Source organism: Protomyctophum parallelum (assembly GCF_964188405.1).
Source record: "Protomyctophum parallelum genome assembly, chromosome: 21".
Taxonomy (NCBI): domain Eukaryota; kingdom Metazoa; phylum Chordata; class Actinopteri; order Myctophiformes; family Myctophidae; genus Protomyctophum; species Protomyctophum parallelum.
Window position 1 is genome coordinate 35,699,878 of NC_139713.1, and position 15,400 is coordinate 35,715,277.

The 15,400-nt window shown below is 40.5% G+C and overlaps 1 protein-coding gene across 1 annotated transcript in view; it reads left to right on the forward strand.

The window, feature by feature from the left end:
* The first annotated feature begins 826 nt into the window (after window positions 1-826).
* ccbe1 (collagen and calcium binding EGF domains 1) overlaps window positions 827-15,400 on the forward strand; it is a 55,164-nt gene continuing 40,590 nt past the window's right edge. Inside the window, exons 1-2 of the mRNA XM_083793578.1 lie at window positions 827-1,063; window positions 1,444-1,524. Of these exons, the coding sequence (XP_083649704.1) occupies window positions 945-1,063; window positions 1,444-1,524 (200 nt within the window). The 5' untranslated portion in view covers window positions 827-944. The remainder of the gene's footprint in view (window positions 1,064-1,443; window positions 1,525-15,400) is intronic.

A 15,400-nucleotide genomic window follows, 5' to 3' on the forward strand; every position in this document is an offset into this window, starting at 1 on the left:
TGTGTGTGTGTGTGTGCGCGCGCGCTCAGGCTTGCTGTCACAGGGTCAAGGACAAGGTCACGTGCTCAGATCAGCTTGCTGTCACAGGGTCATGGACAAGGTCATTTTGTGTGATGACTTAATTGAGTGTAGGGTTTTTGTCGTTTTTCATCTAAACCCAATTGTCTTGCTCAGTGTGCTGTGTACAGTGCTTTGAAAACGTGTAGATTATGCATGGCTTCATTAATTAGTCTAGTTTTAAACGTTTTAGATTATTTAAATCAGAAAACAAAAATAAACTGCTGTGAAACGTGCTCCATCCACGAGATGGAGATGGGTATCGTCGAAAGATGATTTAGGCCCCCTGATACAGTACCTATTCTTTTTTACAGTCTATGCCTGGTACACGGGCCTGCATGTAATATTCATGAACAACCGCAAGGTGGTAGCAAAGTATCAACATGGCGCGCGCGCGCGTGTGGAATGCGTTTTCTGTATGCTTATAGTAATGTGTCAACTGTCAAATAGCCTATGCAATAATTAATGATGAAACGTTCAGTGGGGAAACCTATATCCTAACCCGTCAAGTTAGGCTTGGCGGGGTTTTTTTCTCTGGGTAAAATACTAAAAGTAGGCTATAACTTACTACACTGAAAAGATTGCGCACCGGGTGATCAGATAGAAGCGTGTTCACAACGCGCGTTCAGCAACCGAAACTGGGATAATTAATTCACGAAAATAGGCAACATCTGTCCAGATAGAAGCAGTTAATAAGTAGGCGGGGCCGAATGTGGCCAACATGAGGTTTTTTTTTATTGTTCAATTGATGCAGAGGAGAGGAGGAGATGAAGGCGAGCAGCAGACTATCCAATGATTTGGACTCTCACGGTCTCACCACCACAGTCTCAGCCGCTACAGCGCACAGGAGGACACAGGTGTTTCCCACACGACCGGACCTATATGAGATGCTACTAAAAGGCAACGGGAGGACTCTTCTGATAACGGTGACCTGCATGTTCTTCTCCAGAGGTTTACTGTGGTCCTATCGAGATGAGCAGGACGCAAGTGACAGGTATAAGGCAATGTAAGGGACATAATTAACTACTTAATCCCTGTAGGCTATTCGAAAATAGCTGATCTGCAAGCTCACAAGTCTGGTATTGCGAATGCAATGTTGGCTTGAAGATCTCCAATTTTTACCAGCTTGTATTATTTATTATTATAATAGTTTAAGCCTATTTTTTTTATTAGCCTATTCTTTTTTTAATAATATTTAAAGACAGAAAGCCTGTATGACATTATGCACAGCATAGGGATAAGGGATGCCAGCGTTAATGACTTCATGGTGGTTATAGGCCCTATTGCCTAAATGTTATTTATATATTGTTGCATATTATGCACAGGCTTTCCCCTCTTGAACCTGTGCTTTGGTCTCTCATTGTACAACATATATATTTTCCACAGTGAAGTCTGCTCTGAAAATAAGATTGCCACAACCATGTACCCCTGCTTGAAATCAACTGGAGAAGTTACGACTTGCTACAGGTAGGATTCAAATATAGTTGCCTGTTACTATAACATGTTTTAGTGCTTTATGGTTGCATACTGAATTGTCTGATAGTATACAAAGTAGCCTAAGCAATTGATACAAAATATGTGGCACAATTAACATACACCAATCAGATATTATTTGTATACTGCACATGATGAATGAATGGATACACTACATCCGCTTAAAATGGTCTTTCAAGTTTAAGGACTACTCATTGTCTCCACCAGGCCGAAGGCATGTGGGGAGAGTATGTTTTGCACTCCGTCCGTCCGCGTGTCCGTCCGTGTGTCCGTGTGTCCGTGTGTCCGTGAACAGCTAATCTCGGCCACCGTTAACCCGGTCGATGCCATATTTTGCACACACACTCCCTGGATGCCAACCATGAACCTCTGCCCCAAACTTTCCAGAACGGCCTGTTATAGCGCCACCAGGAGGCCGCTTTGTGCAAAACAAGTTTTTCAATGCCATATTTTGCACACACACTCCCTGGATGCCAACCATGAACCTCTGCCCCAAACTTTCCAGAACGGCCTGTTATAGCGCCACCAGGAGGCCGCTTTGTGCAAAACAAGTTTTTGCACAGTACACCTACAGATTTTGTCCAAACATCACGCAAATTGGTACACAGTCTCTCTACAGCCATTCAACGAAACGGGTCTTTCAGATTTATCAGACTCCATCCTGATTGGTTAAGATTGGCTTCCAAAGTTCACAGGAGTGCTCAGTTTCAAACAAAATGCTGCAAATCATGAACACATCGCGTGATTTCCGTGAAATTGTGCACCCACATTCCCACTAGGCCGAGGACGAAATGCCACATGAACAATTTCAACTCAGCCTCAAGGTGGCGCTATAACTGGCCGAAAAGTGTTTTTACCTCTAACTGCACGGATCTGTGGATAACCTGGTGGAGACCTGTGCCCGGAAGGGCACTTTTTCTAGTTTTAAATCTGTGACTGTCTTAGTCACTTGTCACAGAGGATGGCTGTGGACAGTTCAGATCTGAGCTATACCCAGGGGGGAGTTAATGTTTCTGGCATTTGTTATAGTTCAGTGGTTTTCTAAGTGAGGTCCAGGGACCCTCTGGGTTCCTTGAGGGTGTCTGTCTGAGGTCTGAAAACTGGTCAGTAACTCTTGAGATTGTGTACAAAATCTACAAATGGGACCCAATGGTCTCTTAAAGGTCCATTTGTACACTAGAGTTATGGGGGTCCTTGGTTTACTTTTCCCCCTGGCTGATCATTCACACGCCTGGTGACATTCCTGCTGAGGTGACACTTCCACACAGCTGATAGGTGGTGTTCCAGGGAACATCATGCTGAATAGAGGAGGGGCTGCACACTGAGAGTCTGCACACTGAGCGCGCCGTTACAGCATCTGACATTTCACAGATCACCAGACGTTTCATGTATCTTAATTTCTTATTTACGTTTACAAGATGAGTAATGTTATACACAAGGCTAAATAAATGTTTCAGCACTGTCTTCTTCACTGTTTATAGCAGTTGTACAATTTCCATGCAGTACTACAGTTTAACTCTAGTACAGTTAAACTGTACCACTATTACAGCAATACTATAGTACCACACAAAGTATTACAGCAGGACTGTATAGTACCACTGCACACAGTTACTGAACTTGCCAGTGCTGAGACATTTAGCAGTGTGTATAATATTTCTTACTGATCTTGTAAACATGAATACAAAAATGCTGATGTATGAATTGAAACGAATGAGGTCTGGTTATCTCTGAATTCATAATTTTGGAATAGTTGGAACACTTTCTTGTGGATTTCTTTAGGCAATCCTAAGAGATCTTTAAATGAGCACATAGTTGCCAGGAGATAGTTGGTCATCTAAAATCTCCTACTCTAGTCTTTGACATGTCCTTTAAAACAGGGGTTCTCAACGTTTTTGGCTGGCGACCCCGGAAATGCTTTGACCATGTCTTTTTTTTCCTTCTTTTTTTTGAAAATAATTTGGGAACCCCCCAAAATACTTTGGCGACCCCCCCCTAGGGGTCGCGACCCACGGGTTGAGAACCCCTGCTTTAAAATTGCCTCTGAATGTAGTTTGCTGATATCTTACAAGCTATCCTGCATTTATGCTTTGTAAACATAACAGATTTCTATCATAATGCATTCACTTTAGTAAATGGTATAACCAGCCCCTCCAGGATGTCTCACCATTTGCACATTAGCTGTTTAATAATAATAATAACTAGAACTGCACGCTGTCGAGTGCATACTTGCTTGTTGCACACTAGTAGGCCATAGTGCGCAAGCAGAGCGCGCAAGTACTTTCGACCGCTACAAACTGTCAAATCTCAGTTTCTCTGTGAAGGAACGTTTGAAATGTTGATTAGGTTTAACTATTTGCTACCTACCTACTTTATGCATGTTACGTAATGACTACTTGTGCCTGATATGGCAGTGGTGCCAGATTACATACATGTATACATAAGAGGAATACCTTTAATTCTCCCAACACTAAAACATATCGTCATTACGTCACCATCGAAAACCAATTACACTCTGGCATTGGGTCCATCCTGCGTATGCAAATAAAACAGCAAGTTGTGCCTGATTTGCTGGGACCAGATTACATACATGACCATATTTCTTACGTCATCATTGAGAGCTAGTCATACATATACTATATATATGTAATTTGTAAGTTGATTAGCGGTATACTGTGGTTACTTTGCGCCAAAATCCGTCCCAGCCAACCCGCCACTTTTGATGCGTATGCAAATAAAACAGCAAATTGTGCCTGATTTGCTGGGACCAGGTTACATACATCATGTATTCACAGGAACATTACCTTTAATCCTCCCAACACTAAAACATATCGTCATTACGTCACAATCGAAGACCAATTACACCCTGGCATTGGGTCCTTTAATCCACATATTTCTTACGTCATCATTGAGAGCTAGTTATACATATACACACCATGTACTCTGGTCCCAGCAAATCAGGCACAATTTGCTATTTTATTTTACAAATTACATATATATAGTATATGTATGACTAGCTCTCAATGATGACGTAAGACATATGGTCATGTATGTAATCTGGTCCCAGCAAAACAGGCACAATTTGCTGTTTTATTTGCATACGCATCAAAAGTGGCGGGTTGGCTGGGACGGTGCATACGGACCGGGCGAAACTATTACTTGCGCAAGTAATAATAACGTCATCAACCAATAACTGATTGGCCGACGGACAACACCGGCATACGACCGACATACGCACCCGATTACAGTACTTGCGCACTCTGCTTGTGCATGTAATCCTTTTAAATAGCAATTAACTTAATACAAATGTTGAAGCTAACGCCTACTGTTGAGGTCTCAGTGAAAATGCTAAATAAATGCTCTGTCCATAGCTTTGTAGATACATTATTAATACAGTTTGATATACTAGGACAGCAAAAGCTCTTGAAATAACTAGCCTAAAAAAAGTTGTTACATTTGGCAGATGATCGAAGATATCCAAATCAGCAGCATTGAAGGTCCATCCAGGAGAAAGCAGAACGTTTTGCTATCTACTGTATACTGTGGATGTTCGTTGGAACATGAACTGTTGATGGATGTTGTTCAATCACTTGAACCCAAGCATTCCTATTCTGGGGCAAATATATTATGAAAATAGCAGATCTACAAACTCACCAATACATCCCAATGCGGCACGTTGTATGCTTGTTTAAGTTGTTTTTCAGCAATTTTCAAAGAAGATATTTGGTGTAGGGAGGAAAGTTATAAGTTCTAATAATTATATCCCTGGGGGACGGTCAATTAAGTACTGTATAGGGTTCATACTGTAGGTAGCAGTTAATCTCAATTTACACAACATTAAAAAATACTTCAAAAGTGAAAATATGTTCAGTTGTAATAAGGCCATGATTATGGTTTATTTTATTTAAAATTATTCTTTTCTTTTGTAAGTGTAAAATCACACCTGTGTGAACTGAGTGTTCCCCCCCCCCCCTCTCTGCCTCTCTCTCATTAGCAGGCAACAGTGCAGCACTATCTCTCTCTCTGTTTCTGGCAGAACAGCGCCACTTTTGCCACTACTGGTACTCATAGTCACATAGGTTAACACGGACACTGCATAGTCACATAGGTTGTACCTCTCAAAAACTATAGGAATGTGGTCTTCCGATGTGGACTAAATAAGCGTGGGTTCTTTTTTGCAGCACTTGAGACATCACTGGCTGGCATTTAAGCCTGTTTTGACATTCTGTTTGATCATTATGTCTCAGACATGCTCTTAACATGCTTATGTTGGTTTATGGTTATTGGTTGCGTTCACTGTTGTTCAGAATGTTTATTTAAAGAAGAAAGACTGGTGTTAGCAGAGAGACTGGGGAACAGAGTCTGCATGCATAGTTCAGGGTGCATTTCAGTTCACTTGTATGGTGCAAGTCAATACATGAATGCTTATCAGCTGCAGTCGAGGCAAGGCAAATCATCATTGTCATGCCAGACGAGGAGCCTGTCGCTGCCAGTACTATGTATGCAGGGTCTTTCCAAAATGTAGTCATAAAGCAGAAATAAATACCAGAGTAATTCGTCTACCAGTGCAATTTGACCCAGCATAGCATGCAGTAGGTGCACTTGTGACTTGAAGGAAGAGTGAACTAGATGATACAAGTTGATGCTGATCGATTTGTCTGTCTGTCTGTCTGTCGAGAGACCATGTTGCTGCTTACACTCTGATGCACACAGTCTCCCTAGCGTTCATCATGACATTGCGTGGTGAAAGCACCACACAGTCTCCCTAGCATTCATCATGACATTGCGTGGTGAAAGCACCACACAGTCTCCCTAGCATTCATCATGACATTGCGTTGTGAAAGCACCAGCAGAAAGATGCAGAGAAACCCAGCAGACATGCACCAGGGTAAAAACATGCACCAGAGTACAGACGTGAGTCCAGGCGGGGCACATTTAGCGCAATAACACTTTTTAATTGTATTATTGTATGAAAACTATGCAATTACATAGACTTGTATTAGAAGGTCCAGTGATTTCAAGAATCGGTGCACTTTCAGCTGTAACTGCTGTAGTACGTAGTTTAAGAATCTATTAAAGAAAACAATGCAAGGCCTACTTGAATTATCATATTAAATTGTTGTCACAGTATACTCTGGAGACCTCTTAATGTATTCTGAATTCAGTTTTGGCAACACCAGTGAAGTACTGTATGCCAGTCTATGGTAGAGAGGGAGAGAGGGAGAGAGAGATTCATTGTGTTAGCTCCACAGGATGAACCCACATAAATAATCTTTATTTATAACTTCAGGTGACAACTAAGTAATTACACAAAGCAGTGATTACATTCATGTGATTTATTGTGTACACTCTTTAGACCCAGCTACCTTGCAGCACAAATTATTTTCTGGAAGAAAAGCAGAGCTCAGTGTTTCCACTCTAGTGGTGTAATGGTTACACATAATTGATATGTGGCGTGTGTAATTGTTGCTTTGTTATTACTCCAAATATTTCTGGTGGTACCAAGGCGTTTTGTGCGGAGCTCTTTCTTCTGTCACTCCCCCATGTTTCTCTTCCTCGGAAGCTCTGGCATTCCAGCGGGGCTCTCCTCGCCCTGAAAGGACAGACTGCCACAGAAATCAGTGAGGCAGAGGTGAGACAAGATAGCCCTGATCCAAGAACATGTTTATCTCCTCGAATGCAGCTCTTATCAAACTGTCTCAGTCTGCATCTACACTGACACCCCTTCAGACAGCTAGGTTTCAATCGCTATACCTTTGTTGTTCCCGGACATTTCCTCTGTAAAATACTCGTGTTATTTGCACTCAGAGTACGTGACGCATGTAATCGGTACATTTGGTTTCAGTTTACTCCTGAGTTACAAACTGATACATTTAACAATGAGGAGGATTTTCATGTATACACAGTAGTTGACCGCTACATGAGCTGAAAGTTATCCTAAGTTAATTTATCTCAAAGTGTAAAAACAAATCAGTAAAACAAAGTGAACACATTCTCAGGAGTCAGGAGTTTGTACTGCAGATCGGTCATAGCGGTTTTCAGTGTCTGATCATGGACTGTGCTTCATGGCTGTGAAGAAGAGCCTTACGGTAAACCGCAATGTTCAGTAGTTTTGCTCAAATGGACTGAGTTTTAGGTTTAAACTTTGAATGCTTTCTGTCTTCAAGCACCATATGGGGGATTGCTGCACCATGTCATTGATATTAAATGGTCAGCGTAGTGAAGCCAGTCATCCCTTGAGTAACATTTACTCTGGTTCAGTCAGACAACTCACGAATAGATTTACCAATATTTATTACAGAATGAGTAACAAGTGTGCATATGATATTTGACTTGGCGTTCGGCTCTGCTGGATTTCTCCCTGCTCGGCACGATTAAGCAACAACATAAAACATAAAGAGCAGGGAAATAACCCCCCCATGGGGAGCATAAATAGCAAAGCCCACCGGTGGTGCTGGGGTGGTGGTGGGAGAAAACATCACATACAACCGGGAACCATGAGCAGAGGAAGGCAGGACGAGCATGCAGTCTAGTGAGCTTAAGTAGCCTGCCCAATTGGTCAGCTGACTGCCGCATCGGCGAATGACGTGTGAGACTTGCACACACTTATACGCCCACATAGTAATGCAGCATGTTAACCCCTTGAGTATAGTATGCGCCTTTGAGCATGGCATGAACCCCCTCGAGTGTGTCTAGCTGAACTGACTCGCAAGCTTCGTCTCATTTATTCAACTTGACAAAATCTACAAAGTAACTAGTAACTAAAGTTTTCAAATAAATGTAGTAGAGTAAAAGTACAATATTTGCCTCTGAAATGTAGTGGAGTAGAAGTAAAAGTACTGAAATACTAACTCCGGTAAAGTAAAAGTACCTCAAAATTGTCCTTAAGTACAGTACTTAAGTAAATGTACGTAGTTACTTTCCACCACTAGATATGGAGGAGGTGTTTATGAATAATCATAAATAGGCTGATATATCTCAGTAACGGAAAATAGCACAAAACGGTTTTAAGAAATATTACTGTAATAGTATGAGAAAGGACCCAAAAGGGCTGTTTTTATCCTTTATTATTTTATTAAGCCTAATTATGGATTACCTTTTTTACTTAAATTGTTCTCTCCATAGTAAAAAAACAACAAAAAACCATTATGAGTGAAGTAAACAGGAAATGTACCATTGTTTGAATTTGTCATTTTATTGTAGTGAGTAATGTTGAGGAGGTATAGAATGTTCTAAGATCAGAGCCTGACTAAATAAATAACCTGTGGTCCTTTCCCATAGAATATTAAGTTGTACACTTGCAAGCCTAATGGATTTGTCTGCATGTTTACAGTTGTTTTTGCTCTCACTGAGCTTTAAACTCAAATTGTGCATGCCTACATACAAACTAATTTCTCATTAAGCCAATAGCGATTATTCTACTGTGTAACACTGCACTGGGAAAGTTTATTGCACTTGTGAGTGAAGCGGAAATATTAGGCAATTTACAATGATTAATATTGGTCGCAGACATTCAGTCCAGATGTTTTTCATTTGAGGAAACATTATCATTAAAGCAAGAACTTGATCTATGTTACTATAAATGTCGTCACAAGACCAGTCAGTGGAATTCCGTGGAAAGAAACAACACATTTCTTCCTAAAAGCCAAAACAATTCATTGCAGGGCATCATGGGACAGAGCACTGTAAAGCGTGCGGGCGTGCAGGCGTGCGTGCGCGTGCGTGTGTGTGTGTGTGTGTGTGTGTGTGTGTACGTGCGCACACGTGATTGCCGGCAAGTTACCTTTTTTTCAAACTGTATTTTACCCCACAAGGCCCAATAGCACAGCAGTAATAAATTCACTACACTTTTTATTCTACTCTAAACAATATTCTGAAGATGGATGTTTCACTTGAGGGTCTCTCTGTCTCCAAAAACATAGAAAATAAGTGTCTGAGCAAATGCTGGCATGTTTTGATGTGTTAAAACACAACTCTGCCATGAGTTATCAAAGAAGGACTGGCCCCACTTGGCTCAGACTACAAAAGAACAGAAACCATGATATACTATCACAGTGTACAGTTTTTAATATCCCTTCTAAGATACATCTAGGGTTATAAAAGAAAGATCTGTCTTAGTATAACAAATCAATCGTTGAAGTAAGGTTCATGGCGCAAGTCCAAACTCTTTCTCAACAGCCCTGGGACTGAAACAAATTGTAGTAAAATTAGTCTTTACGGAATCAGATAAAAACTGATTAAAATCACAGCAATGGAAACATTCCTGAAATTCCAATACCTGGAACTGTTACAGTCAGGTCACTATGGAAAAGAGAAGATGCTGATCATGCACATTACTGTTTCTCAATGTGAGGACTATGGGGACCCCCAGGTGTTCTTTATGGGGTTCCTGGGGATTCCTGTATTGGTTCTGCAAAAAGTATTTTTTTTGTTTTTTATCCACTGGTAGGCGGAGATCTATGACGGCTACGCAAGACTGCCTGAAGCATATCAAACTGGTGTCCTTGAAATTAATAATGAGAATCCCTGCTGTACAGTATACTGCAACTGTTCAAACTGTTGTTTCCTTTTACACTTCATCAGCGTAGAGTTCACAAACATTTCCAATCATCTGTTTTAAATCTTCTCGGAGGATGTAAGTCCACTTCGCTGAAATAGACTGTTTAGTTTTCAGTGGATTGACATAGCGATATATACTTAAGTATGGGTATTTAACTGTATATTTGGGGTCACTGTTCAATTGTAGCCCCCACACAGTTGAAAGGTCATAAGATGCAAGCGCTTAGAGATGGGGAGCTAGGGCTTCAGATCCTCACATGGCAGATCTAAGCCGGGTTGTTTTATGAGAGGGGAGAGTGAGGATAACGTTGTCTTGTAAAGTAATGATGATAACCGTTATCTTTACGCTTGTTGTGACTCCCATGCACCTACAAGCAGCAGCTACTGGGCTCATTCATCTCTACCGTGGCCCCAGGTGGAAAGTTCCCAGGACGTCGTCAGTGAGGGATTAAGGGCTGTTCACACCAAGAATGATAACTAGAATGGTATGCTGCGAGCATCCACCCTGATTAATGATCACATACTTGTAAACATGTTGAACGCGAGTGATGTGTTGAATCCTGACAGTATTTTGATACAGTGAGTTTAATATTGTAGACAGTGCAGTGTGAGTTATCATGGAGCGAGCAGGGAGGACATGTTAGTGTTTTCCAGCATTCCTCAGTGATGGAGATAAAGCATCAACAGCTCTCTCTCTCTCTCTCTCTCTCTCTCTCTCTCTCTCTCTCTCTCTCTCTCTCATTTCCTCTCAGCAGTACTATTGCTACTACTATATATGAAATATAACCGTATGTTGAATTAAAATTCACATTGGTACAGTAGTTAAAACGTCTATTACCATGAATTTTGGATTAGGCCCATATTTATCTGCTTCTTACCAGACAGTGTTTCCACAAAGTAATCCTCCCCAAGCGTTCAAAACTCTCAATCTCTCGACCCCAGTGGCTAAAACAAACACAACCATTGTCCATGCACTTGTCCGTACACAAGCAGGGCTGGACTGCACAAAAATTCGGCCCGGTCATTTTCGCGTGAATTTGGCCCAGACCGGCCCACCACAACCAGCGTGCAGATAGCAGAAACTCTACCGCCCACTCCGTCGAGGCACTCACAAACAAACAAGCCCTAATACCACCACTTTTACAGAACAACATAAATGATACAAACCAACAGACAACTATACACAACCCTTTGTAGAGGGTTTATTTGTCACTCACTGATACAGGTACAGTAAAAATGTCATGATGGCACTGGCAGAATGGCAGCACGCCCGGACCTTTCCTGGTGGCCTGCCGCCTATTGGCCTGCCTGCCTGTCCAACATCATTGTTATAGTTCATGTATTCTTATATTTCTTTAATTTTTTCTAACTATCTGGAAGGAAACTTACAAGCTTCTCTTCCTGTGCTCTCTGTCAATGACAACTTTCTCCAGGTACATACTGTACAGTAAAGATGTTAACTGTTTTTTTTAATTAAAGAAAAACAAACTAATTCTGCTTCACCTCATTTAGTGTTTGGAACCGAGTTAATTCTGTCTTCTAAAGGCCTATTCATAGTCTGGATTTTCGGTGGTGAGGTGACCACCGCTCCGGTGGTGAGCTGACCACCGCGGCTCGTGAAGTCATGTTGTAGTTCGGTGGTCACCTAACCACCGAAAATCCAGACTATGTATGAGCCTTAAGTCTGCCTTGTTCTTAACCTTAAATCACCCTCAGTATCATCAGTCAGCCATAATAGTAACTTAACATTAACATTGTTATTTTCAAATAGGTTTTTTGACGTTAACTGCTCACTTATAATCACTAGGTGTAATATAATAATATTGCTCCCTGGTGGGAGATTAAATACTTTCCTTTTATACTTAATCTAACTTTAATGCTGGTTATATTGTTGGATAATCAGAAATAGTACTAAAAAGTGGAATTTGATTTATTTTTGGGGAAACACACAATTGTCCATATGTTTCCATTTGTAAGGAGACCTTTCCTGTAAAGGTCATGACTTTAATAATGGCTCCCGATGCCTTAAATTGGTTTTATCAAAATAATTTGACCGTTGTTATTTTGATCATTGAACTGTATTAGCATTCTACACATACTTCAGCAACCTAGAAAACCATTGAGTATAACTTTATGGATAAGCAGGTAATGAAAAACGATGTTATTTCTCAAAGACAAAGTACTGTATGTTTCAACAGCTGAGGATCGACTCTCAGAGTTATGAGTGCTATAAAAATAATTGGTTGGTTGAGATAAGAAAAAAATACATAAATGGTATTGGTATATCAAAGCATACTGTACCTTAGAATCAGAGCACGGATAAACAACATAATTCAAATGTCATGTTGGTTTATTTATGTCCTTATGTCCATTTTGAGACATATTATAGTACATTCTGTACATAGTACAGATTATAGTACATTAGTAGAATGTGTGTGTGTGTGTGTGTGTGTGTGTGTGTGTGTGTGTGTGTGTGTGTGTGTGTGTGTGTGTGTGTGTGTGTGTGTGTGTGTGTGTGTGTGTGTGTGTGTGTGTGTGTGTGTGTGTGTGTGTGTGTGTATATATATTTTTAAACCCACTGTGTACTGAACTGAACCATGTGGTCATGCTTCAGTCATGATATGGTTGTGCTGTGTTTAAACTGTGGTCATTTCTAAACCAGATATTTGTGGTCTCAGTCCCGGCATATATACCAAGTTGAGCAGTTCTGCCGGCTGTACGCCCGGGGCGAGTTGGTAAATGGGCGACTCGCCGACTCGTTTGGTATTCTCTCCCGCTGTCTCTCTCTCCCTCTTTCCTGTAAATCTTCACTTGTATCTATCAATAAAGGCAGAAGAGAGAAAATATATATTTAAGTGTGTGCACAGCTTTTTGATAGTTATAATTGTTACATTGCTGGAGGAAATAATTTTAAAGTGAGAACAGATCAACAAGTTAATGTCCTAATTGAATGCAGCAGTGTATGTTTTAACTCAGTCTACAGGACTTTTTCCACAGCCTACTTATTAGTCATTCTGAAAGTGTTAATTTATTCACCATTACAAGAAGAATAAGCTGTTAATGTACTATATGTAATGTATAATGTATGTCCTTCTGCAGGACACCATTGCTAACCAAGGAAATGTTCCCCTGCACCATTTAACCCAGGGCCACACCAATCATGTTATATTGCAAACAGCTGCACCATTCAACATTAATAAAGCATTTTGGAAATGGGACTTCATGTCTAGTGCCTTTTGGCAGACCAGACATTGCCCCCTCCGTTGTTAATCTTGCAGGTATGCTGTTGAATTCCATTACTTTATTCAGTTTCGTTTACTTCACCCGGCATACATACTGTACAGTAGCATATACAGTATGAGTGTATGTGTCTGTCTGCATTCAGCGTTTGTTTGTGTTGAGACCTTTTTTAATGTCAGTTTGATATGCATTTGACCATGGGCACCCATTTGATATAATTATTTTACTACACTGTAAATTACACTGTGTGAGCGTACACATGGACCCTTAAGGGTACACTCTCATAGTTACAGACCCATAAGGGTCCATTTGGTTCCTAACTATCAATCATTTAGCTGTGGACCCCCCTGGACTCCTCGTTGAATGTAATGTGTTATACGCTCAAGCGTGTTGCGTTCCTCACTTCCTTGCTAATGCAACACAGCCCATTCGGAACATTGAGGAACATTGCATATGATTGCATTTCATGTGTTCTTACAAAGCACCAAGATTTGTAGCTCTCTCTTTAAAAAAAAACCAACCACCAGACAATAGTGCATTTTCAAACTTTTCCAACTAAGAAAACAGCAGGACATCTGCTTTTTACATGTAGGACCATATGCTGGAGCCCGTATTATAAATATTTTTCCTGTGAGCTGAATGATTTTCTTTTCAAAGGTAATTTTTTGCCACCATATTGGCCTACTGTTGATTTAGGTTTAACTTTCAAGAGGTCAATACCCCAGGGTCCAGTTTTTATAGCCTCAATTTTAACATCTCATTCACTTTGTCACTTTTGCTATGACTTCTTGTGTTTGGAAATTATTGGTCCTTTGGAATTCAAATTGCTCAAAAGTGTAGGAGAATAGCTCTGTATAGAATATGTTTCCATCTTGATTTATACACTAATCATTAATAATAATCACCGTTTGATTTTTGTTATTCATCGTTCAGGCATGCATGATATTTCAGCAGATTCCCTTCCAGTTCTTACACTGTTTCCCCAGTTATATTTGGGTGAATTTGAAATATCCTTGGTCTTCTGAAAAGGGCTTTACACAACATTACGATCATTTAATTGCAATTAATAATAGTTATTATGCAGTTTAAATAATATAAATAAAGTCAAATAAAACAAAGTAACAAGAGAATAAATTGTAGTACAAGAATAAAATATCAGTAAAAGCCAGCGGCAAACAGAAAACTTAAATGAACTGAAAGTTGAAGCACACCCCAGAGCTCTCCAGACTATGTTCCAGATACAGTATGTGGTGAATAAAAACTGAATACTGCTTCTCCACAAATAGTGTTCGTTGCGGGGACATAAAGCTGACCTGTCCCAGACGACCTGAGAGGTCTGGATGGTTCATGGTGGGATCAGCATTACCTGGCCCAGGTCCAACAGAATGGTATGAGTTATAAAATGAGCATGTGGAAGAGATGATGACGGTTTACTGTAACAAACTACGGACAGACACGCTATCTGTCATTTCCTGGGTTGTCAACCTCAGAGACGTCACACACACCTCTGCACTTACCTTCAACTTCCACTTTCTCTATTTCTTAGTAGAACATCTATATAGGCCCTACTACATAAATAAATCATGAAATAACGACACTTTATGTATTTTATTATTTAAATCTCCAAATGCTGATTAGATGATGATTAGCTGTATATTGGCACTCGGTGATATCAGGGCTCCGTAGATAGTATCAGTCTTTACATGTTGAGACTGTTATGAATTAGCAGACTCGCCGGGGGCGACAGGAGGTGGAGCATGACCGCTTGGGAATCGGAAGGTTCCCGGTTCAATCAACGGCTCAGCCCTGCGTTGCTCATGTCATTTGCATTAGGTTGGCAAATTATACCTTTCCTCTGCCATTGGTGTGTATGACATTTCACAATGTAAAGCACTTTGGATAAAGTGCTATAAATGCACCATTTACCATTTAAAAAGCTATATATGCCTACATTTCAATGCCTGTGTTCTTTGTTTATTTCATTGTTTATTTACTTGTAGGCCATTAGGCCTATATCAATAATTAAGAACACAATATGTACCAGGAACGTCAG